Source organism: Phoxinus phoxinus (genome assembly GCF_949152265.1).
Source record: "Phoxinus phoxinus genome assembly, chromosome: 10".
Lineage (NCBI taxonomy): Eukaryota > Metazoa > Chordata > Actinopteri > Cypriniformes > Leuciscidae > Phoxinus > Phoxinus phoxinus.
This window is the reverse complement of record NC_136885.1, coordinates 27,817,020-27,841,367: the sequence shown is the minus strand read 5'-3', so window position 1 is coordinate 27,841,367 and position 24,348 is coordinate 27,817,020. Positions and strand designations below refer to the sequence as shown.

The window sequence follows — 24,348 nt, the reverse complement described above, 5'->3', positions numbered from 1 at the left end:
AACCAGATTTTCTTTTAATATGCAACTTTGTGGTTTCTGGTGTTTCTGGCAACTAAACACCGTCATCCGTGTTTCAATTACCTTTCAAATTGCGCAAATTGAAATGAGGTGGTTTTTCAGGCAATTTTGAAAAAAAAAAAAATTCGCAATGGAAACGTTTTTTGCGCATTTACACTCATATGATGTAGATGGTGCGGTGTGTTCGGAACAGAATACGAGACGAGTTGTTTATTAAATTCATAAGACAAAAGAATTACAGGAATACTGGTGTATTTCAATTTATTTTTAGAAGCTTGCACACACTTGAGATGCTTGTGAATGATGATGTTAATTTATTTTGATTAAAAAATTAATATATATTTAGTTTTTTTTCGTTTTTTTTTTTTTAAATCTGTCATTAATTTTACAATAAAAATACATTGACACTGTAAAGGATTGCTTTAAGGACATTTTATGGTGGCTTTTAATATTGCATCAAATAATGAATTGCATACTGTATGCAGACTTGAATTTACAAATCACCAGCAGTAAAAATTGTGCTAGTACTAGAGTTATGTAAAGCATCTGATGGGACAGGTACGTCCTAGAGATCTGGTGACAACAGCTGTGCAGGGGGGGCCCAATGTTATTTTTTTGTCATGGGGCCCAAAATTCCTGGCGGCACCCCTGCTCACAAATAATGACTCTGCGTTTGGTGTCTTTATGAAAATGATAAAACAGCAGCTTTATCATCTCTTACTTCCACAAGAAGCATACCCTGGTTTCCATTTTGCGTCTTTCCTCCTCATTCTCTCTTTAGGGGGGAGTGGATGAGATTAAGGATCAGCAGAGAAGGCAATTATTAATTGTTGATCTCTTGAAAGATGAGAAGGTTTTGAGCAGAAGAAGAGCCTTCGCAGAGAGGCCCATTTACCGCTCGCTCGTAATGCTTTCCTGAGGTCAGGCATCGATTTCCTTAAACCACATGCTGTGCTGATAAGATTAGGCCTTTCGATTCCTGAACTACTTGAGTCATGCAGATGAAGTCACTTTGGGTTGGATTTTAAGGCTGGAAGGACGTCTTTTCATTTGGTCACGGCCTCTTCAGCATCTTTTCAGCAGGTCACCGCCAGGCTCAGATGGAATATGGGGACTTTTTATGCATTTTCCACTGATTTGGTGGGAAACAATCTCTAGAATTTGTAAGGGATAATCCACGGCTAGCCGTGCATTAAATGTTTTAAATGCACGGCGTGTATAGGCACAGCTAGCCATGGATTATCCTGCTTATATACCATGCTCAATTGCAAGCATTGACAACTTAAAGCTGTTATTGATTGACTAAGGGTTAAATTGATGGTTAGTTTTGTCAGTTATGGCTCGATCTATCATATTCTGCCCGCTTTGAATCAGACACAGAGATAAAGTAGTGTGCAAGGTTATATTTATTTGAATGAATGAATTAGCATTTATTTTAATTAATTATATAGAGAGAGAGAGAGAGAGAGAGAGAGAGACTTGTACCTGCGTTCTCTATTTAAACAACGAAGCTGTGAGTTTAATCACTTCAGAATAGCGATGTAACCCCCTCGTTGCTTAGAAATATAACCATTCAGTAGCGAAGCTGCTGTTATTACTAAAAGTCGTGGGACAGCGTTGATAAGTTTCTGTGCTCTTGAATGTTTGTGCGTGCGTGCGTGTGTGAGACTTATGTTTGTGTGTGCTTCAATGAAAACAGCGCATTAATTATGATTATGAAGTATATGAAAACTGACTTGGAACTACCTATGCATTAAACATTTTATTGCACACTTTCCAGCCAATCTGAATCAAGTACTCAGACTCACAAAGAAGCCTTTTCAAATGAAGCATAACAGGACATTACATGATAAACATAACATAACATTGAAGCATGAAGCATAACATAACATTACTGTACTGTATTACCCATATTATATTATATTATATGATTTAAATATTTATTTATATGCATTTTGTATATATATATAAAAAAAGTTATATATAATCATTTAAAATATATTATAAGTTTGTAATAATTATTATAATAACCATTATTAACATTGAGCACCAATAATAATTTATTATAATTGATCAATAAATCAGCACATTAGAATGATTTCTGAAGGATCGTGTGACTGAAGACTTGAGTAATGATGCTGAAAATTCAGCTGTCTCAGCACAGAAATAAATTACATTATAAAATGCATTAAAGTAGAAAACAGTTATTTTAAATTGTGACAATATTTTATAATATTACTGTTTTTACTGTATTTTTATCAAATAAATTCAGCCTCGGTGAGCAGAAGAGACTTATTTCAAAATCATTTAAAAAAAATCTTTATTCCTAACTGCCAGTGTATACATTTCATCAATTCACACATTTCCTGGAAATCAAACCCATTACCTTGTTGCTAGTGTCATGCTCTAACCTATTGGAATGGCTATTTGAGCATGTGATTCGAGTTTTTCATCTTGATAATACAATTTCAAGCTTAAAAAAACCCTACATGAAATGATGTGTTATTTTGATGACATGAAAGAAAACAAACGCATGCAGTCAGAGTCAGGTAGAGGACTGAAAGGAGAGAGTAACCATGCGCTGAAGGAATCTGTGGTTGGGAGTGGAACTTCCACTCAGTGGTCTACCATTGCCAGGTGTTTCGGCAGATCATATCCATGCGTGTGGCAGAAACCGGGAGTAGAAAGAAAGTTTAATCAAATCACGTGGACGTACACTACAGAATGTGTTTCAACTTACACCTGTGTTCTCTTTGCTTTGCTTTCCTTTCTTGACACTCGTACACTCAGGGGAAAACTCTCTCTCTTTTGTTGCCAAGGAGTGGTAATCAATTTTCCGTGCAGATATCGGAACATTAGAGCGCACACTAGTACACTGTTTCTGATTAGCACTAACTTGTTTATTTGTTTGATGCTGAAAGTCATGTAAAACTGAGTGTCTTTTGGCAGATGCTTGTTTTATCTACAAAAGGAAAGCAATCAGTGTCGGAAAGATTTCTTTTTTTTTAATTCCACTGAAAAAAAAGGAAAAATGAACCAGTGTTTATAGATAAAAACCATTCTGGCATGTTTGCTTTCAGCCTTCCCAATCAGAAATGCTAAAAACACATCAGTTTTTCCCCTCGCGTCTCTCCGCGGTAATTCAAACTGTGGGGTTGCAGTGTTGTCTTGACCTCACTCAGTGAACCTTGCTAATTAAAGTTGGCAATTAATTGTAAATATTAGATCAAAACTGCAAACAGAGTCCTAATTCACAAAATCATACACCTGACATCAATTCAGGTTGAGGCACATTAAATAGCTGCAGACATCTTGATATGATTTTCCATTTCAGGCATTGTTTTGACCCGCACAGACATAAGGCTTTCAGTTAGTTTTGGTTGCCCTCTAGCTGTCAGTTATGAAATATTATGAAATTTCCAACAGCATTTTTTTTTTCAGAATTCACAAATGAAGGATGATTTGAGGATCCAATGGGATGTGTAATTGAAAGCTGTTACTTGTAGGAACCCTGTAGGAACAGTCAAAGTTTCAACAGTCAAATTTGCAGTGTTATTGCCATTTCTGAGGTGGAACCAGTAAAAAAAAAAAGAAAAGAAACCCAGTTTACTGTATTTTGACTGTGGCAAATATAGTACTATCATAAACTATAGTAGGCCTATATAATACTCTGTCATACTAAATTTATTTTAGTAATCAACGCACTTATGAACTAAAGAGCTTGTTGAATGACAATGATGTCAAAGTACATCCAAAACTTGAAATTCCATTTTTAAATTAATAAGTTCCACTTTTAAATGCACAATAGAAAATGAGGACTTTCCAAGGACACTTCCAGCTAAGAAAGGCCACCAAAAACCACCTGGTACATAACAAATGTTCCTATCAAGTTATGAAAACATTTATTATTTTTTTATCATTTTGCAAACATTATGTATGAAACAAGTAGTCAGATTTTTTATTTTTTATTGGAAAAAAAATGTTTCATAAATGATGTATAAATAATGTTTTTGCATAACATTATGTTTGTCACATTGAAACAAGTATTTTTGAAAATGTTTTAAAACATTTTCATGAACGATGTATTCGCAAATGTTTTTGTGCTAACATTTTGAGAACATTATTAAAGACCAGGTAACCGAACAAACATTCTATTGATGTCACTGTAAGAACGTTTGTTCATAACTTTGAGAAAACCTTGCCAGAAACCTCTGAGAACATTCCCTGTTAGCTGGGATGTGGTAACTTGTAATGTCCTTGACAAATATTTACTACAATAGTCCTTTAGAAGAACCTGTCCTTTTGACTGATGTCTTTGAAATGATTTGATCAGCCATAGAGGCATAGCCTGAGGTTTAGTTCTCTTTTAGGTAATCACACTGCTCTCCACTACTATAAACAGAACTTAATGAGACAGGATATTGTTCTAATGGTTGGGAGGAAAGAACATATGTGCCCTGGCCTGCAACATAGGACTTATTAATGTAGACCTCTGCTCTTTACTGCCATCAAACTGCACCCCCAAATTGATCGCATTGCAGAGTAGACTGTTTATAAAGCACACAGTTTTGAATCAAAATGGCCTCTTAAAATGGAAAACGAAAAGATATTGCCTGTGGTCATTATGGACTTGCTTATTGTGCCTGAATAAATCCATTATAGCTCACTTGGAGCAATTGGAAGCGACATTTATCGAAGAGGTTCAACGGTTTCGCTGTTGCTGTAGTTTTTATGTGAGGCGCATGGAGATTCGGTTCAGTGAAATCGGACCCCTAGCGCTTTTCGAGGCGTTTCTGAAGGCATAACGAGCCGCCGTGTAAAGACAACATTTTTGCATTGTGCCAAATTGCGAGACCGCAAGAAATAAGTCCCAAAAATAGAACGATTGTATTAATTGCAGGAAATTGCCGGTGGAAGATTACGATTTTTTTTTCCCCCTCGTGCCACCAAAAGAGAGCATTTTCTCAGGGTTGTTTCCACTTAAGAAAATCATTTTCTTGAGAATTCACATCGTTGGGGCTGGGAATGGCAATCGGGCAGCTGCGAGCGAGCCAAGAGCTGGGACGGCGTTTGGGAGAGAGGCCCACTTGAGATAAAGTCACCACACATTATGCAGTCTTGCCTCATTTTGTGGTGCTAAATGGCCTGAACAAGTGCAATAATAAGACTGTGAGTCAGGCCTTGAAATACAACTATAGAAAGATTCTTTTCTGCAGCCTGTATGTGAACCGTAGCACAGCTAACGGAGAATGTGTGCCAGATCGGGATCCAGATACCACCCGGCATCCAAGTCTGACTCGGTTTTCCCCTGCTGACAAATTTTCTGTGCCTTTCAGTCACACTTTCTCCTTCGAACGTTCACACACTCACACACTCAATCATACGCACCTCGTTATCTTATTTGCCACTGTTGGATTTAGCAAGCCACCCTTCGTTGTGTGCGATATGCCACACAGTCTTTCCCAGAATGCTTTGCCTGCGACACCTGGCTTGCATTAATTCTGGTCTGAGAAGCCTGGCTGAGAAGCGAACGAGTGTTATGCACTTTGCTCCAGTGGAGTGTGAGGAGGGGAGAAGGGGTGAAGAAAGGTTCATTTGATTTGGGGTTCTGCTCGGAGAGCTGCTGTCTTTAAATCATTAAAAATATCATTCACGGGCAGCTAAAGGTCTTGCTTGGTATTTTAACCCTTTAACTGTCACTCAATAAAACGGTTAAGATAATTATTTTTTTAAATAAAACACCTTGAGTGAGTTAAAAGATTTTAGTACTTGTTTTCATTCTGAGCTTTAACAATAATAAAAAAAAAAACTTTCTATTCAACAAATATTACAAGTATCACAGTTTCCGTAAAAATATTAAAGGATAATTCTGGTATTTAACACCTTGAGTCTATATTGTAGTTTGTTTTGGATGAACAAGAGTGGTGGACAACATTTTTTTGACAATGGTTCCTCTCTCGAGTTTTTGACTATAATAGAATTGGCCATGGACCCATTTAACATTGGAGTCAATGGCCATGTCCGAAAATGTCATTAAAACAGCCAATAATGTTCGTTTACAAAACTGTTAAACTCACCGAGTGGTTAGTGGTGTTCGTTGATGATTATAAACAATATATCGTCGCAATATATGATTCCAATCCGTTTATTTTGCTATAGTGGAACTATTTTTTCAGACACTTCACAACTGTGTAACTTCCGCTCAATATTTGAATCTGAAGCGTTAGCACACTCCCGACCACTTGATGGCGATAACTGATGTTTATGTCTCGCGGGACACTCACGGTCACAGTCGAGTTCAACTTCATATTACAAGTAACAATTAATGAAGGTTTTGTTTGTTTATTTCGCTTACTCTCCCGGAGCACAGTTGCTCAGCGCGCTAGCTTTATGAGAAACGGAAGCGAGCAAAAAGACTACATCGACCAAATGTAAACAGCCCCCTTTCCGTTTCCGGTAGCGCATTTATATTAACGAGCACTCAGTCCTTCAACAGAATTCAATGGGATTTTACAAAATGACGAATAAAACACGACAGAAACTGTATTTCGCAACACTTTTTGTTTCTGGAACATCAACTAACATCACTAATCACTCGGTGAGTTTAACAGTTTTGTAAACGAACATTATTGGCTGTTTTAATGGCATTTTCGGACAGGCCCATTGACTCAAATGTTAAATGGGTCCATGGCCAATTCTATTATAGTCAAAAACTCGAGAGAGGAACCATTGTCAAAAAAATGTTGTCCACCACTCTTGTTCATCCAAAACAAACTACAATATAGACTCAAGGTGTTAAATACCGGAATTATCCTTTAAGAAGCACCGTTTTCAATTTCGATATTAATAAGACTCTTGAGCACCAAATTAGCACATTATGATTTTTGAAGGAAATACAATGATTCATACAGTGATTATCACGATATCATGTGACACTGAAGACTGAATAAATTCAGCTTTGCCGTCACAGGAATAAATTAAATAAAAATAAAACCATTTATTAAAATGCGTTTTATTATATATAAAAATGTTTTTTATTACTGTAGTATAATTACTTTTTGAATATTAATCAACTTCTGTTGCAACTAAAATTCCTGCTTAAAGCTGTTGTTTTATGCAACCGGAAACTATTTTTTTCTTGATTATTACTCAAAAAGCCTTTAAGAAATTTCAAAAAAATGAATGTTTGCTATACCCCTGATCACGAATCAGAAAATGAGCGTATCAACAGTTTCTATATTAATGTGTTTTTTTTCTCTGCAATAGGGGGTTCGGGTAAGGGCCACCGGACCAAAGAGCAGAAGAAGAAGTCCAACAAGCAGAGGCTGCGCTTCCGGGCCCAGAACCAACACAGCGACCACCTCGCCTCTGTTCGGGCCGGCCAGTAAAAAAAAAAAAAGACTTTACTATGGAACAAAGACCACAAAGCTGCTAGCCACGCTCCACACACACCTACCCTGATGAAAACACACACACACACACACGCATCCAAACGGGATTATCCACATTCATGTGGTCACACTGTGTCTCTGTGCCTCCTGCTGCTTCCCTCACCGGTGACACGTCCCCCCCGACCCATGACCCCACTGTGATATCATGGAACACTACAGCAGCTGTTCATATAGCTCATATCTCGTCCTATTTGAGGAGAAAGAAGAGAGAGACTGAGCTGGAAGCACAGAAAGCTCGGGCATGGAGACCTGGAGGAGTCGAACGAGCACAGACTGGCGAAAGGAGCAGAAGAGATTGGAAAGGTTACTCAAACGTGATTGACTGATTATGATGCCCTGAAAAACAAGAGAGAGACTTATCTGTATGTATGTACAATTTACAGCATTCCCCTTCCTTAAGAATTAAGGCAGAGGGCATCATGTATGGCCTTTCTTGTCAAATAGGTACTTTGTTTTTCATAGCAATGTTGCAAAACCATGCATAGTTGCGAAATTATTATTCTCAGCACAAGATGTTTACGTCCAGACCGCTTTATGCTTTAACTGTATATTGTGGGTAAGAATCTTAGTTGTTCAACTAGCATGGCCACAAACTCATGTGTACATAGTCGGTGAGTTTATCTAATAAAGGTAACATTGATGATAAATATAAAAAAACCTTACTGTATTTTCAGTATTGACACTTCAGCGTTTAAATGTGTAAAGGGTTATAATACCAGCTACAGTTAAATGAATTTAAAAAGAACAAAAAAGCTAAATAAAAAACATAGCCTTCACATAGCTATTACATTTATATGGTATATAATTGATTTATTTATTGATTCTTTTTTTATTTTTTATTATTATTATTATTTTTATGTTTGGTGAAAATTATGTCTCTGTACCTGATACTCCTCAATGCTGAAGTATTCTTTCAACCACTTATAACAATACAACATATCTCTAACAGTGGAAACCGATTGTGTCCGATTTGCTGGTAAATGTTCCTCAGAAAATCACTGTGTAAACCTGGTTTAACATCTTGTACTTTATGTTGATCACACATCCTGCAGCAGCTGAAGTATATCGTCAACTGATTGATAATGTGTATATTGTGTGCTATTAAAACGCAGTTCATGTTGCACTTGGTGCCGTTGTATACTTTCCGAACCTCGCCAACCTTCCGTCGAGTCCTGAAGCTCTATTACGTAACATTTGTCATTTCACAGCACACCGACAGATATGGCCAATTGGCAGCAGAGAATAGGGCCTTTATTGGAATGTGACATCATTCAGAGCAGCTGTAGGCCCTAAGTCTTTCTGACAGGTGCAAATGGCATCACTCCATCCATCGCTACAGGCTCTGCAACCACTTCAAACGACCTCTCAGAAAGAAAATGAATAAACATTTTCTTCAGGTAGGTCCAAAACTGTTTCATTTGAGTCACGGACAATTAACCTAGTGCTGTATAATCGTCGCCTCAGGGGGGAAAACACACACAAAAAACAAGCCTGATCTTCCAAACGGAGTCCATTTATCATGTACTAAGAGTCGGACAGCAGACGTCCAGATTCTAATGTAGCCTACCTGTGAACCTAGAAATTAGTACCAGACGAGGATAAGAATAAGCATATACAGTCAAACCAAAAATTTATCAGACACCAGATATAATTTTTCATATTTTTTTAACTAGTGGGTAAAGGACACTATAGTTCATTTATGTAAGTGAGGATAGCAAAGTAAAGTAAACTGTGACATATTATACCCAAAAATTATTCATACAGTGGACTACCAGTAATATTTATAAAAATAAATCGGGACAAAAAAATATTCAGACACTTTGACCTGACCATGTTTTGCTGAAGTGTTTTTTCTTTAATCGCTAATGCAACCTTTTTACACTACAGACTGAACAAAATGCATTGCTTGGTAATTGGTTAACCTAAATTGGTATTATAAAATAGTGTACTTTTACAGCTGCCAGCTATTCAACCTAATTCATTTGTGAGACAGTCTAACAGAAGGATGGCCAAAACCAGTGAAATAGATAACTCTGAGTTCTTGTCATATTACCATTTTCTAAGCTATAGCGAATAAACTGATAATGTGAGAAATGTTGAAGGTGTCTGAATAAACTTTGGTTTGACTGTAAACAGTATTAGTCTCAAACTTTAAAATGCATGCAATTACTAAATTTAAATGAAAACTAATAAATCATTTTTTTTTTCAAATGAACTTTTTATTAAATAATTAAAATTTAATTTAATTGATTACATTAAATTAGAATTTAAGTGGGAGGGGGAAATGGCTGGTGCCAGAGGGAACGTGTGAAGTATCTTTCCACAATTACTGTTTGCATTTCACAATTTTATGCGTTATCCTCATGATTATGTTGAAAGACACCTGGACAAAACTGTTGATTGGATGAGACAAAAAAAAAAAAAAAAAAAAACATGCTTTAAAACCAGTACAATTTGGGCCTTCTTTGAAGTAGGAGTGGGGTCCATAAACTCTCCATGTAGGCTAGTCAATGTATATGTAAACTTACTGTAAACACCCATCTGCTGTGGGTTACAAGTTAATGAACTCCTCACAGATGTCACCTCGGGGGCCACACCATCAGCAAACCGAACTGGAAACTTACAGTCAAGAAAGAAGTGTTTAAAAAGAATAGGCCACCACCAAAAAAACAATAAAAAGCTAGGCTACATCATTTTTGCTGTATACAAATATGCTGCTGTGTGTAGTACAACATTAATGTAAATTATTTGTCTGCCTTTTTCTCTATAGTTAATCCCAAAACTGAAATATTATCAAACCATACAAACATTTTTTTCATGTGTGTTATTACTAAACTTCTTTTAAACTAAAAAAATAAAATCTTTCAGTCTACTTTTTTATGTACTTCTCAGAAATATCAGAAATCTAAATTAATAGGCCTAACGTTACTTCTCTGAAAAATATTTTAAATTAGTTGACAGTTACAGATACTGACAGAAAAGTCAAAGTATGTAGCCCCGCCCCCTTTCAGCGCTTCGCTAGACGCTTGTGTTCTGTGAACTTCTGTCTCTGTCTTCCGGTTTGTGTAGGCCTATTTCCACAGCATTAAGGTAAGATCTCTCGGATATATCTGAATGAACCGCTCGTTTTAAAATCTTCCCGGTCTATTGACATTTGTTATGGCATCCGCTTCAAACATTATATGCTCATAACTTTAGTTAGCTCTACAGTTCTAAAAATCCACTTTAGAGCTAATTGTGCTATTCCTCAACTGCAGGGATGCCATAGAAATAACAGTGCTAACTTACCTCAAAAAAAGGGATGTTCAAAGACAAAATGCTAAAGATGGCTGTGCTCTTGTTTCTCTGGAGCATAAGGCCCATACTTGTATTCAATCTTTAGATCGAGATGTAAAGATAAAGATGTTATCGAGATCATGTTACCTCTGTAAAGATAAAACGTTGTCGGGAATCGGGATAATTTCGCGCCACGTGGAAGTGATAAAAAATTCTGTATTATAAATTTTTCAAGGCTTGTACCTTGGAACCTATTTCATGGATTGCGTTCTCAAGCCAACACCAGGCACTTTTTTGCACAAATGAGCGGCTGAATCGCATTAAAGCTACACTGTGTCATTTTTTAAGTTGATTCTTAGCAAAAAGCACATTGTTCTTTATGTGCTCATTAATGTATAATTACTTCTACCAACTAATCAAGTATTCTCGTAAGCGTAGAATCTGCTATTTATAATACGAGTGAGCTACTTGAATGGCGGAAGCCATGTTGCGCCTCCATCTTGAAAATACATTAGCCAAAGAGGGACATACCTGGAAATTCAAGCTTCGCCTTTCCCGTTTTTACACTCAGTGGCACCGTGACGAATGCGAGGGGGAGATTACTCGCGACTGCCGGCAGATTTGAAATAATACGGCCAACATAGGACTTAAAACGCTGTCGGAATGGGAGGGGCAGAGAAAGTAATATCAGAGCCCGTCTACAGAAAGCCTGGCCACTCCCTATTAAGTCCTATTGTACTGAATTTTGGTTGTAGTTCCACCAGAGTTCCACTGGGGGCGATCGCCCGAGTGCAAAATGAATGAGCGTCTATGGAGCTAGACGGCTAAATGAGTCTCTTTCACCCGATTGCCATTGAGAAATCTCAGATTTGATTGTAGGTTTTGCAAGTTCAACATGGGTTATAGGTCGAAAGTTGAATGAACGAGTACTTATGTCCTTTCGATTTCTTACAGGTTGAGTTGTTGTTGCCCATAACACGCTAGCATTCTGCTAATGAACGCTGATTGGTCAGTGAAGGACTGATTACGACCAGAGATACCGCTTGATGGCATCCGAAGCGGGACCAGAATGTCTTCTAGCAGAAACTCTTCTAGCCCGTGTATTTACCTGTGTCCGCTGTGTTGTCGATGCCTCGAGAGAAAATAAAGTGCAGAGCGCGAAAGCACCAAAGTTGACTGAAGGATTGCCGTAAAGCAGTATCTCTGGTCGTACGATGTGTATGACGTCATTGACATTTTAAAATACTTTTTTAAAGCAAATAAGTGACTCTAAAAAATCTAACACCCATCAATGTGTAATTTCTTTGCATCTCCTTTCGAATACAACATTTAAATTACAAGACAAAAAATTATATCCTGAGAAAAGTGGATTTTGAGGTGTATAGCTCCATAGACCTCCATTCATTCTGCACTCATCCTGTGAGCGGCCTCATATGGAACCAGAGTGAAACTGCAACCAGTTCAGAAGCCAGAAGTTTACTGAGAGTGGCAGTTCTCCCCATATTATACATTCTGTGGTAATATTCAGTTGGTAGGCATATACAATTTCACCGCTAGATGGGAGTAGTTCCTACACATTGTAGCTTTAAGGATTTTCTGTTAGAACGGTGTCGTGCTAGCGGCTCCTAAGTTAATAACTAATGATAGTTGGGATGGAAGTGAATCAATCAAAATTAACTTTAGCTGGACAATTAACTTTATTAACTTTATTCTAGAGATGCTGTAAAGCCAAACCAATCTGTTACTTTAATTTCCTATTATCACTGTAAAGCTGCTTTGAAACAATCTATATTGGTAAAAGCACTATATATATAAAAAAATTGACGACTTTTAAGTATTCTAAGTATACATGGCTTCAAGTTGGGTTTACTCTTTGATAGCCTATTGAATAAAGTACAACGGCGGTAAAGGTGCATTGTACTTTATTCTCTTTTAATCCACTAGATGGCAAAAAAAAAAAAAAAATCAGATCAGATTTCTTGACAAACGCTTTTGATGATGAACATGAAAATTTGGCTGACCCTAGACCTGACACGATCGCAGCAGTGCAAAGATTATTCTGGGGCTAATTTGATCTAATATTTAATTATTATTATTTTTAAGTCCCCTTGTAATCAATAATTGTACCTGTTAAAACTCACATTTGATCACCAAAATGACATTTAAATGTTTTTTTCCTTGGAAAAATAACTTGAATATAACTCTACACCCTTGCCTCCTTTAGTATACGTGGTTCTATGAATATGTAAATTAGCCCCGCCTCCACTCACTCACACCAGCTCAGAGATCCACTCGTTGACGTGATTGGTTATAGGTAGTTTCTGACTTCGATTTCAAACTGCGTTTTTGAGACTGTCTTTGGTTCACTGCAGTTTTAAGGAGAAAATACTCAGCAATGGTGTTGACTTAAAAGCTTGATGTTCACCACAGGGGGACTTTAAATGTTGTTGATTTATTTAGCAAATGAGAATCGACTAAATGTTTTGAGACAAAGGTCTTGTTAATGATTTTAAATTCAATTATTCAAAGCAAGTTTTTCAATAACGGAAGAATATGTAAAAGTATGGTATTTGGGGTATTTGGCTCCCCTGCTGTTGGGGCTAAAGGCACAATAATTAACATGATAATAAATAGCCAGCTGAGTTTTCCATTTGTTGATATGACATGGTTGGATTCAGATATCATAATGGGTTTCCTGGATAGTCCCCATATTTATAATGAAACCATCATATAAAAAAAAAAATATGATATTAATCATTTCATATAATAAAATATATGTGTTTGGTACTGTAACGCTTTATTCAATTATTATGAGATCTCATTCAATGCTTTCAGAATCTTACTTTTTTTAAATAATTTTGTTTCTGTATTTTTAAAATTAACATTTTAATGACAGCATATTAATTAAACAAAAATGAATTATTTTATTTATCAAAATAAATTGAAAATAGTACCAACTTTGCTAAAGTGATTGTTTCGAACAAGTATTTGTATTAATATGTTGTGCCACCTCATACATTTATAAGATTTTCAAACAAACCACTTTTATGATTTATTTTCACACAAAATATGTTGCTCTATCAATGTTCAATAAAAAAAAAAAATTGTTGTTGAAATTATATGGTAGTAGTGAAAAGCATTTTTCTTAGCCTACTTTTTCCACATAGTTTTACATGCTGTCTTATAAACTTACATTCTTTGAAAACAGTTACTAATTCTGAGTATGTGACTAAATCACTTTTTTCCTGACACAAAACTATTAGGCTATATGAATTCAGTGGAAATATAGCATATGCGGTTTGGCCGACTTTTATCATGTTTTTTTTTTTACACTTTTGCATCCTTTTTGAAGTTTGAAAGTTCCACTTGCCATCAACTGTAACTGAATGGGAAAAATACAACCAATCTCCTTTTGTGTTCCACAGAAGAAAGCCATGTTTGGAGCGACATATGGGTGAGTAAATGATGACAGAATGTTTATTTTTGGGTGAAGTAATCCAGGACACACTGCACATGCTAATGTTATGGTATCTAATGCCGGTCCACACATCAGAAGTTTGCGTTGCCCATTTCCTCTTGCCATATTGCGATTCTCTTTTCATCATAAAACCACTTCTGTAAACTACGCGGCAGCGCCTTAAAGGCAGAGTATCATAGTGAGGATGTCTGTATGTTCCTGGTGTGTGTGTGTGTGTGTGTGTGTGTGTGTGTGTGTGTGTGTGTGTGTGTTTGCCTGTGGTATGAGGTTCTGGTCTAGTTGAGTCTACGGCTTCCTTTTAATCTGACGGAGTGAGTTTTCATTAGCTCCATTTGGTTCTATTATTACGGCACACTTCAAAGACTGAGCAAGTGGAACCACAAACAGGAAATGCTGTTTGTGAGGCCTGAGTGCTAGTGGTCCCCATTCTCGTGCCATGCCATTTCCCTCTCATCATTCTGTGATGTACAGAACGTTTGCTGCCTGAATGACACGTTTGTTCCAAAGCAGATGCCGGAGATGGAAGTTATGACATGGCATCGCCAGATTAATGACTTTGCCCGGGACAATAAATGTTGAAATAATTTGCTGTTTTCAATAACTGTGTAATGGGGCATTGGTTGCCCACCGAGGCAAAGGAAATCTGGGATCATTAGCCCTCTCGCTGAAAATGACTTTTTTTTTTGGCAAGAGGTCCTGGGTGGATATAGCTATGCTCCGATGTTACAGGCCAAAAGTGTCTGCTGGTGTATAGTGTATCCTACAACTTTACCATATGTTTACTATCAATGCCCAAAACATACAAGAGAGAGAGAGAGAGAGAGAGATCTATCTCTCACTATCTCTCTCTGTCTGTCGGTCGGTCAGCCATGCTCCTGTTTTCTTCTTTCTATGAAATCATGTTTCAATCAAATAATCTTAATGTCTCTGTCCAGCTAGTCTCAGATTGACCTGAACAATAAATTACATTAGTTTAATGTTCTCTTACTAAATATCTATCGCAGTGGGTGTGAATGGGACCTCGAGAATTTAGTAGTCCTTTGGCTGGGTGATCTAATTTCTGTAATGTCAAGTATAATGATAGAGGTGCAAAGTAGAGGCACTGGTGTATTCAGTCAATAATGGTCTGGGAAACACACAGCTCAGTCGAGTGGTTTTAATGAAACTCTATCTGAATACAGCATGTGAGAATTATGTCATGTTTGGTGTATTAATGCATTACATTTAGGGCTGCACGATTAATCGCAATAAAAGCGCACCCGATTTGGCAAAGCATGCGATTATTTTATGCGCAGCTTTTCAGTGCAGTGCGGCTGACCGGTAGTAAATACTGCTCCATTTGAATGCCAGAGGGCTCTCACGCAGACACGATAAATCTGCCCCACCGCAGAAGTACAATAACGTGCATCATTCCAGGAAATCCCTATCGCTGTAGCTGAATAAACAGAAGATTGAAATGCTTTGATTAAACATGACTTATAAATACACGACTGCCTTATTCTGTGTAAAAAGCCACATCATCTCACAAATTATGCTCATCTGTCGTTATGAAGTGAGTTTTGAGCAAATGCATGTTATTAAATGTTGTCTTTTGTTGGACAAGAGGTTCATAAATGCTTCTCATGTTTGGAAAGATGTTTGACGCGTGTTGCTTTTTCAAATGCACGTTATAAAAGACTCAGGCTATGTTTACACGGAAACGATCTGAAGAGAAAACGCAAAGGTGGCGTTGCATTATAACTTTTCATTCGTTATGGGGGGGAAATCTGCGTGCATATGGTGACACAAAAGTGTGTGAAATTCGATGTAGTATGCACTCCAGATGGCTAGGTGGCAATGTGAAGCACTGCCACACAACAACACCAAGTCCGCGTGCCTTCGTACAACCTTCCTTCTACTTCTCTCCCTAGTAGCGCAAAATCAAAACACAACATGGCGAAGCGAACAGCAAAAGCTGACAATTTTGTCTGGACAGACGAGGAGGTGGAGTTATTGCTCCAAACAACCTTAAATTACAAAGCCACAAAGGCACAACAGGGCGTGGACTGGGAGTCCTGCCAGGCAAAATATTTAGCATATATATAGCAGACTTTTGCGTTTTTACCCTTTAGACAGGAACGCGACGGTGGAGTGGAGTGTTTTTAAAATTTCCACTCTGGAGGGTGGTTTCACTTTTTTGCGTTTTTAAGCCCCAAAAACGCCTTCGCACATCTGATAAAATATTTGTACGTTTTCACCCGCGAGCGTTCTCGTGTAAACAGGGCCTAAAACTCACAGTGCTTTCAGATGGAGCAGCATTTACAGAGCCGTACATCAATGACGAGCTGCGCATAAAAGATAATCGCAGCATTCGCGATTTCAAAATCGCGATAAGCTATCTCGATTTAAGTGAGATTACATGTAAATGGGGTTTATCACAATTAGACAAATCCTCTATGTTTCAATTTAAACGCCTTGCCTTCTTCATGCTCACTTTCAGCCTTGAAGTCAAGAGGGAGTAAAATAATATTTACGGCCTCATTTTTGAAGCCTGGTCATCTTGATTTCATTATGGCAGGTGCAGTGGTGGATATGGGCTCGATGTGATTCCCATTGGAGAGAGACTTCTTGGCAGGTCTGGCATGGGGTATGATATTATTATGGGGCATACGATATTATTCTTAGCGCCTTTTCCCTTGCCATGGCTAGTTTCCTTGCAAATGACCACTGCACCGCCACACTAAGTCAGCTGTTTTATTTCAGTCAGACAACCGCACAAGACCTCACGTCTTCCGTTGAGGCCTTGAGGTCTCGTAATCACATGAGAGGTCAAAACCGTGAGTCGACCGCACCATCACCACCTTCCTCTGGACTCCAGTTCAGGTCTTACCAGAAGGTTCTTTAACATATGTTCTTTATCAGTGCCGCTGAGTACAGTTACGTATATTTAAAAGACATTAGCTAGAGCGCTGAGCTCCCTTTATGGCCAGACAGCGGTATGTGGAGACAAAAGTCACTTTTGGCCAAGCTTCCGTGCCTGTTGCTGTGGACGAAATTAAAACCTCCATCATGATTCTGCGTTCTCCTTTTTTGTTTGGCAACAGCTCTCCATTTATTGAATTTTATAGGGGTCTAGTAGCTACATTAGCTAGTGGTTTCAAGGGAGGATTAATACAAAACAGCCCTTATTAAACCATAATAGAAAGACTGCTGCCTATAGAATTACCAGTAAGGACCCAAAAGGGCGATATCAATCCCATTGCTGACACAAATAACTGTGAGGAATGGGGGATATTACTTTGCTTTAAAAAGAGGGAAGTAACAGGGAATTAAATTGGAATTTTGGAGGTGGGGATTCTCCATAAAAGTGGCAAGAAATGACATTGCTTCATGTAATATAGCTAAATGAATATTGCATAATGCTTTATGTAATAAACGTTAGGTTTTCTTTTTTTGTTTTTTGAGGAATATGTGTACTGGATCATACAAAAACTGTCATGGAGCATACAGAAAGTGGATCGGATTGAGAAATAAATGTCTGATTATTGTTTTCTATTTTGATTCAAAGGTGCCAGAATGCTGTTACGGATTGTTCCGGGCTAATTTAACCACTGGACATAACAATGCTAACATGCAGCGAGGGTTTTTATAGAGGTCAAACCGTGTACAGGAGGTAGCTTGAGGTGTAAAACCGGAATCTTTTTTTCCACATAGCAATTCTTTGAGGTGAGTAGTTAGCTAAATCACACCTCACTCACACTTATAGGTGGTCTCTGATAAAAATCACCCTTAACATAACCACAGATTACAAAAGGAAACACAAAGTACTACTCGCGTAGAGTTTAAAAGAATGCTGGTTTTATTAGATGTATTATTGAAAGGTTTTTGTGCAGAATGGGGTGGCCACACACTATTCTCCTGTCTACGGTCTCTGCTGTTTTCACACTTCTCTGGTGCCATAACACCTGGCGTTTCAGTCTAACACACTACTCGGCCTCTGCCAGGCCATCCTGTGCTTGCTTCTAAATGGTGCGTGAAGTACTTTCTCAATGTTCAGTACATTTTAATGCTGAAAAATTAGTTTAAATCATTATATTGTTTTATACTATGGGGCTGTTAAATGCTTTAATCTGATTAGTTGACAAATGTTCTAAGGTGTGCAATTATTTAATAAGGGAAACGCACGGCAAGTCTTGACCGCGTTACAGTTCCATATCACTTCGCCAAATGATTTCAGTTATTTCAAAGGTCAGAACACAGAAACGTGTTGTCATCTCTGTTCTGACGATTTTCTCAGTAAAATAGTTTAACACCTTAAAAGCTACATGACATTTCTCACTAGCGAGGTAAAAACGGCGCTGTTCTTGGAGCAGATAAACACTGTTCGTCTCTACTAATAGCGAAACGGTTTAGTGTTGAGAGACGCACAGACTCATATATACCTACTTCACATACGCTTAATCTCTCTTTCTCTTTCTCTCTCTCTTTCTGCATTAGTCTGCTATCAGTGGTTGAAGCCTCCATTACTAGCTCTAAAATGACGTTTTGGATTAGCAACGGAGGCTTGGGATTAGAAGCGCAAGACACACAAGTGTGTTTTAAGGACAAATACCTGACAAATGCCTTGAAATGCATCATCTGAACAATGTTTTGAGGTTTGGTAAACATAGTAGCCTATAAGCGGAATAACTGACTCCGGGCCATTGAATTATTGAAAAATACACCTCGGGTGTGCATTATTTTTCTAATAATTCAACTGTTTGTCAGTTTGTCTATTATTCCTAATTATCCATAAAATTTAATTATCCGACTTTTATATGTGTGTGTTAAGTAGGCTATATTATAATAGTTCACCTAAATTTGTTTATTCCGTCATACTCTCCCTCATATTATGGAACACACAAGATCTTTTCAAAGATATTTTAAAATATTTGAGTTTGTGCACTTTTATTATATATTTTTAGAAAATGTTGAGCACATTTGACATTTTATTCACAACCTATATCCACCTCACATATCAAACTCACATATTGTCCTTTTCTGCACCAAGATTTGTATAACTTGTATTACTTTTAATGTAAGATTTACTGTCTTTTTTATAAAAAAAATGTTTTTTAAATACTCAGTCTGCAAAATTAACCAATAAAAGCTTATTTATTTATGCATGTTAATGTTTTATTTTAAATAAAGCTAATTGTATTTACATTTATTTACAAGGCATATACAATCATTCAATTAAACACACACACACACACACACACACACACACACAGAAAAAGGAAAGTGGCTTCTATAACATTGTTTACCAGCCTCACGTCAGACTTTTTTATTTATTTATTTTTAAATACATTTTAAATTTTTTAAATATCTATTTACTAAATCTACCCATTGAGGTACTTTGCGGAGGATAGAGGTGGAAATTGCTAACAGAAACCATTTGAGTGACAGAAAGGCACAATGTTCTACAAATAAGATTCTCTAGAATTAAGAGTATAGACACTTACAAATACAGTTAATAATTTTTCAGCTCATGAGAAGTGTCATAAAAATCATTCAGCTGTGTGGCATTTATATGGCTGACTAAAATAGAAAATCAGAGTCCAGGTGAGTTTATAAGTGATCTGTTTTCTTCATCAGTCTGCTATTTATCCCCACATTACACGTTCATTACGCTCTCCTCTCATTAACGTGTCTGAAGCAATGACAGGCAGTTCGTCGGAGGGGAATACCAACTGAATACATGCTATCACCGGCCTCTAAATGAATGGCTAGTGGTCTGTGCAAGCCTTTAATTCCAAACCTTTTACTACAGTATGTGTTTAGCCTTTAACCTTTTCACAGAATGTTTGTAAGCTTTACACAACCTCCCATGTATTTGCCTTTGTGTACGTCTGTCTACCAGCTTCAGCCAGTAGACGCATTCAATTTTGTTGTTTTTTACTTCTTGCGAACTGAACAAAATTTGACATTTTCTAAAGAAATTTGCCACAAAAGGGTTATGACAGAAAAAGTCATGACGACATGTGCCTTTCCAATACTTTAACTAATCAAAATACTTTATTTAATGTCAACAACAAAAAAATTTGATTACTTGAAAATTTAAGGCAGCAACTGATCTTAGGTGTCAACCTAACGGGAAACATTCTTAGAACTTTGTCTAACGTTCTGGCAAGGTTACAAAATAATCAAATAGAGAATCCATTCCCTCAATGTTTTCTCTAATGTTCACATAACCAAGAAAATGTGTTTTTAAAACGTTTAAAAAACTGGATTCTTCACTTTTCACATTTGCTAAATATTCTTAGAACATATTTTTCTTTCAATTGTTTTAGCTGAACAAAAACGGTCCGTTATGCTGCTCGAAGTAGCAAACCGGTATTTGTTATATTATTTAAATATATTATGATAATCATAAACACAACTTAAAAATAGTATTAAAAATAGTTTTGCTGCAATTTGTTATTCAAGTGGTTTACCTATAGAGGTTAATGAATCAGAAATCACGCACATTTGCAGGAAGTAGCTTACTTCTGCGTTGAAAAATAAGGTAGCACCTATAAATCTTGTTTTGAAGGACTAGATAATATAACGCTCTTCTATGACATCAGACTGACACTGCAATACGTGTTTTGTTTCTATTTGGAATATTGTGATTTTCAAATAATCACACAACACAGGTAATCACACATTACGAGATATGACCATTGCATTACCATTACAGATATTTAGATCATTGCCAGGTCATGTGTAAAATTACATTTCAGACAAAATATTATGTGTACATTTTTGTCTGTTTTTTTCTTCACAAACGAAAATGGTTTGAAAGGAAGCCACAGTTGAATTAACTGCTCCTGAATGAATCAGTGTTTTTGAACAAATAGGTTGAGTGAGTTAATCAATGACTCACTCAAAAAGACAAGTCACTCGTTTCATTCCTGAATGAATCAGTGTTTTTGAACAAATCCGTTGAATGAATTAATCAGTGACTCACTCACTTAATTTGTCGTAACTTTCAGAACGATGCACAGAAAAATACAAAACAATCATGTGTAAATTCTGGTACCTATATTATCTCAGAATCCAATGAGATTTTTTTTTTATCAGCAGACAAAAACTGTAAAATTATAAAAGCTTATACGACTGAAAAATCTTTATAATGTGAGTTATAATTCTGTACAGATAGAAAGAAAGATTAATTGGAGAAAGAAGCTTATGGTCTCATCCTATGCTATCTGTTTGTGGTTTGAGCTGTACTGTAGAATAGGTATGAGTCTAGGCGCAAGGCATGGCATGAAGCCGAGATCTACCATGCTGCTTAAAGAGACTGTTTTCGGGGGATGGCCCACGGCTCGGGGGCCTCCGTGTCTGAGAGAGCGGCTACGAGGCACCAGTCTCTGCAGGGGAGACATAAGCTCCAATCAAAACAGGATTATATAGACCCTAGTTTAAAAGAGAATAGTGCCCACACACAAAGACAGTTGCACTGAGGCAGATGACATGTTGAGGACAGCTTTCCTTCACACCACACACTGGTTAAAGCTACAACAAACCAGTTTAGTCTCAGTCTGCCCCGGAAACCGCAAAGTCATTATACAAAATTTGTTCATTCCTAATGCTAGCTCCCCAAAGATTAGCATAACGTCCAATAAATACAAAGCAAAACTTCCCGCGCCAACAAGTGACGCACTAACAGTTATAAAGCAAAAAAGGTGCGGAAGGCCATTTGAGACTTTTGTTAGTTAAACCACATCCCGCCAAAGTTTCTTCCCAGTGGCACGGTGTTGAATAAAACGACATTGTGACAGGACATGGGAACTCCGCCAACGCATCTGTAACACAGGAAGAAAATTCAACGGGAGCCTGCTGTAATTAGACTAATAAATGTTTTACCATGGATGTATTGGAAACAAAGCAGGGCTTATTGCAGCGTGCATGGCTTTCATTGCGAGACCTTGTAAGCGAATGATGTCTTCTACTCCGAGTCAAAGGGCGTCCTTAGTGTTGCAATGAAACAATTTAACGGGAGCTCAACCTCTTAACAAAAAAAAAAAAAAAAAAAAAAAAACGTTTTTGCTACTAAGGAGGAAATGTGGAACTGCTTTCCTTGTTTCATAATTGACGGATGTTTGACAATTTGTATGAGGATTTTGTTTAATTCAAACCCATTTTATGAGCATATAAATCCTGATTAAAGATATGAATGAGGCCCTGAGTGAATGTCACTGCTAAAGCACGTCGATTTGACAATGTTATGATAATGTGTGAAACATTGTGTGCCACGTCCATTAAAAACACGCCTGCTGCTGTCGCAGAATAATCTGGTAGAGAAGGTGGTGTGTTTTTGGTTTGATGTGGTGCTGAGGAGTCTGGCTCATTATTGTATAGGACCGGTTTGGCCTCAGCCACAGAATATGACCTGTTTAGACCCGATTAGCCCTCTTTAATGACACAGGGGCCACCATATCAGATTCCCCCAACCTTTTATTTTCTTTGATTAAAGATGTGGTTATTCAAAGAATGTTGGGGATATAAAAAGTGGCATAGGCTGGGTCAGGAATTCATACACCACTGGTTGCTGGCAGACCAAATCATAGCCACATGAATGATGCTTACAGGTATGTAGGCTGAAGTTCGGGTGAGGCCCCAGAAAGAGCGAATAAGATTAAATAGGAGAGCCAGACAGGTAACCTTGATGTTTGCATTAGCAGTGCATTATGGCCATGTGTATACTGTACAGTATATCCAACCTCCTACTGTAGCGTACATTGCTCTGTAATTTGCACAGACTGTGTCCTGGGCTGGTTAATTATTCTCAGAGACCAAACCAGAAACAACTGCCTGGTGATTTTTGATTGGGACGGTTATATTTAGCTGTCTGGCATGCCACTCTGAGGTGGAAGTAACTGTGAACCTTGGCCTGCTGGGTTACTGACTGTCAGTGCTGTAAAAATGTCAAGTGAAAATGCCTTGAGGTGTTTCATATCTCTCCCTAAAGGATTCTTCACTTGGACTCAAGCCATAATAAGAGATGAATTAGATGATTTCAACTTATTAAAGACCTGTGTGAGCTACAATACACTATAAAATAAAATGGATAGCAAAATATGTAACCTCCTCAGGCCGCCAAGCATCAGTAATGCGTTAATGCACTTTTTTTGAAGAGTTAAAAATATTTATTTTCAAATGTTTGCCATGATGACACGCTTTTATTCTATCTAAACTATGAATCTATATTCTGAATATATAACCAGCTAACTTAAATTGTCTGTATAATTATTAGCAGTTGATCCATCCTAAATCCTGTATGACTTTCTTACTTCTTTGGAACACAAAAGAAGATATTTTTGGAGAAAATTAATTTTTTACACATACAATTAAAAGCCAATGTGTGTTGTGGACCATTCCCCAATATCTTCTTTTTGTTCAGAAGAAATACAGGTTTGGAATGGCACGAGGGTGAGAATTTATTTTTTATTTTTGGGTGAACTGTCCTTTACCATGCAATTACATTAACATTTGCAATAGGAGTGAGGATTTTTAGAGAGCAAATACATTATTTCATCTTCATCTTTCATACAAGAGCAAGCTTAAATAGACATATTGGAAATTTTGCATGTTTTATCCATTCTGCTTGACAACCAGCTTTCATAATTTAACACGGCACCTTTTACACATTGAGCATCTAATATATTTTCTCAGCTGGAGCTCTTGAATAGTATTGTGAGCTTTGTTAAAGTGTTGAGTTGCAGAGAATCCACATCCACCTCACAGGAGGGGGTCTCTGAATAATGAATCTAGAGGAAATACATGTCCTGCCAATGAAACATTCACAGAACCCAGACTTTGCCCTTCTAACTGTGGAGAAATATTCATTTTTAATGCTGGGGAAAGTAGGTCTGGACAGACGATTTCATCTCTTGGTTAGTGGAAACTCGACAGTCCATGGTCCCTCCAAAACGGAGCCACAGCTGTCAAATCAACCTGTCAGGAAATGCTAAGCAATTGCCAGAGATGAAACTATTTGCCAGGTTATACAGATGAAACCTGCTATCCAAACACATTTAGGCGAAGGGACCTTTCAGCAGTAAAATGTGCAGAGCAAACTTCTCTCCGTGAATTGTGTCTTAAAATAATACTAATGTTGCA

General features: G+C 37.4%; 1 protein-coding gene and 1 long non-coding RNA gene across 3 annotated transcripts in view; both read left to right on the top strand.

Moving 5' to 3' along the window:
* rspo2 (R-spondin 2) overlaps positions 1 to 8,591 on the top strand; it is a 58,133-nt gene extending 49,542 nt beyond the window's left edge. For both annotated transcript variants that reach the window (XM_079625333.1, XM_079625332.1), the window contains one exon: positions 7,285 to 8,591. In XM_079625333.1, the coding sequence (XP_079481459.1) occupies positions 7,285 to 7,406 (122 nt within the window). In that variant the 3' untranslated portion in view covers positions 7,407 to 8,591. The remainder of the gene's footprint in view (positions 1 to 7,284) is intronic.
* Positions 1 to 24,348, top strand: part of LOC307005310 — a 338,262-nt gene that overhangs the window by 114,256 nt on the left and 199,658 nt on the right. The gene's annotated exons all lie outside the window — the stretch shown is intronic.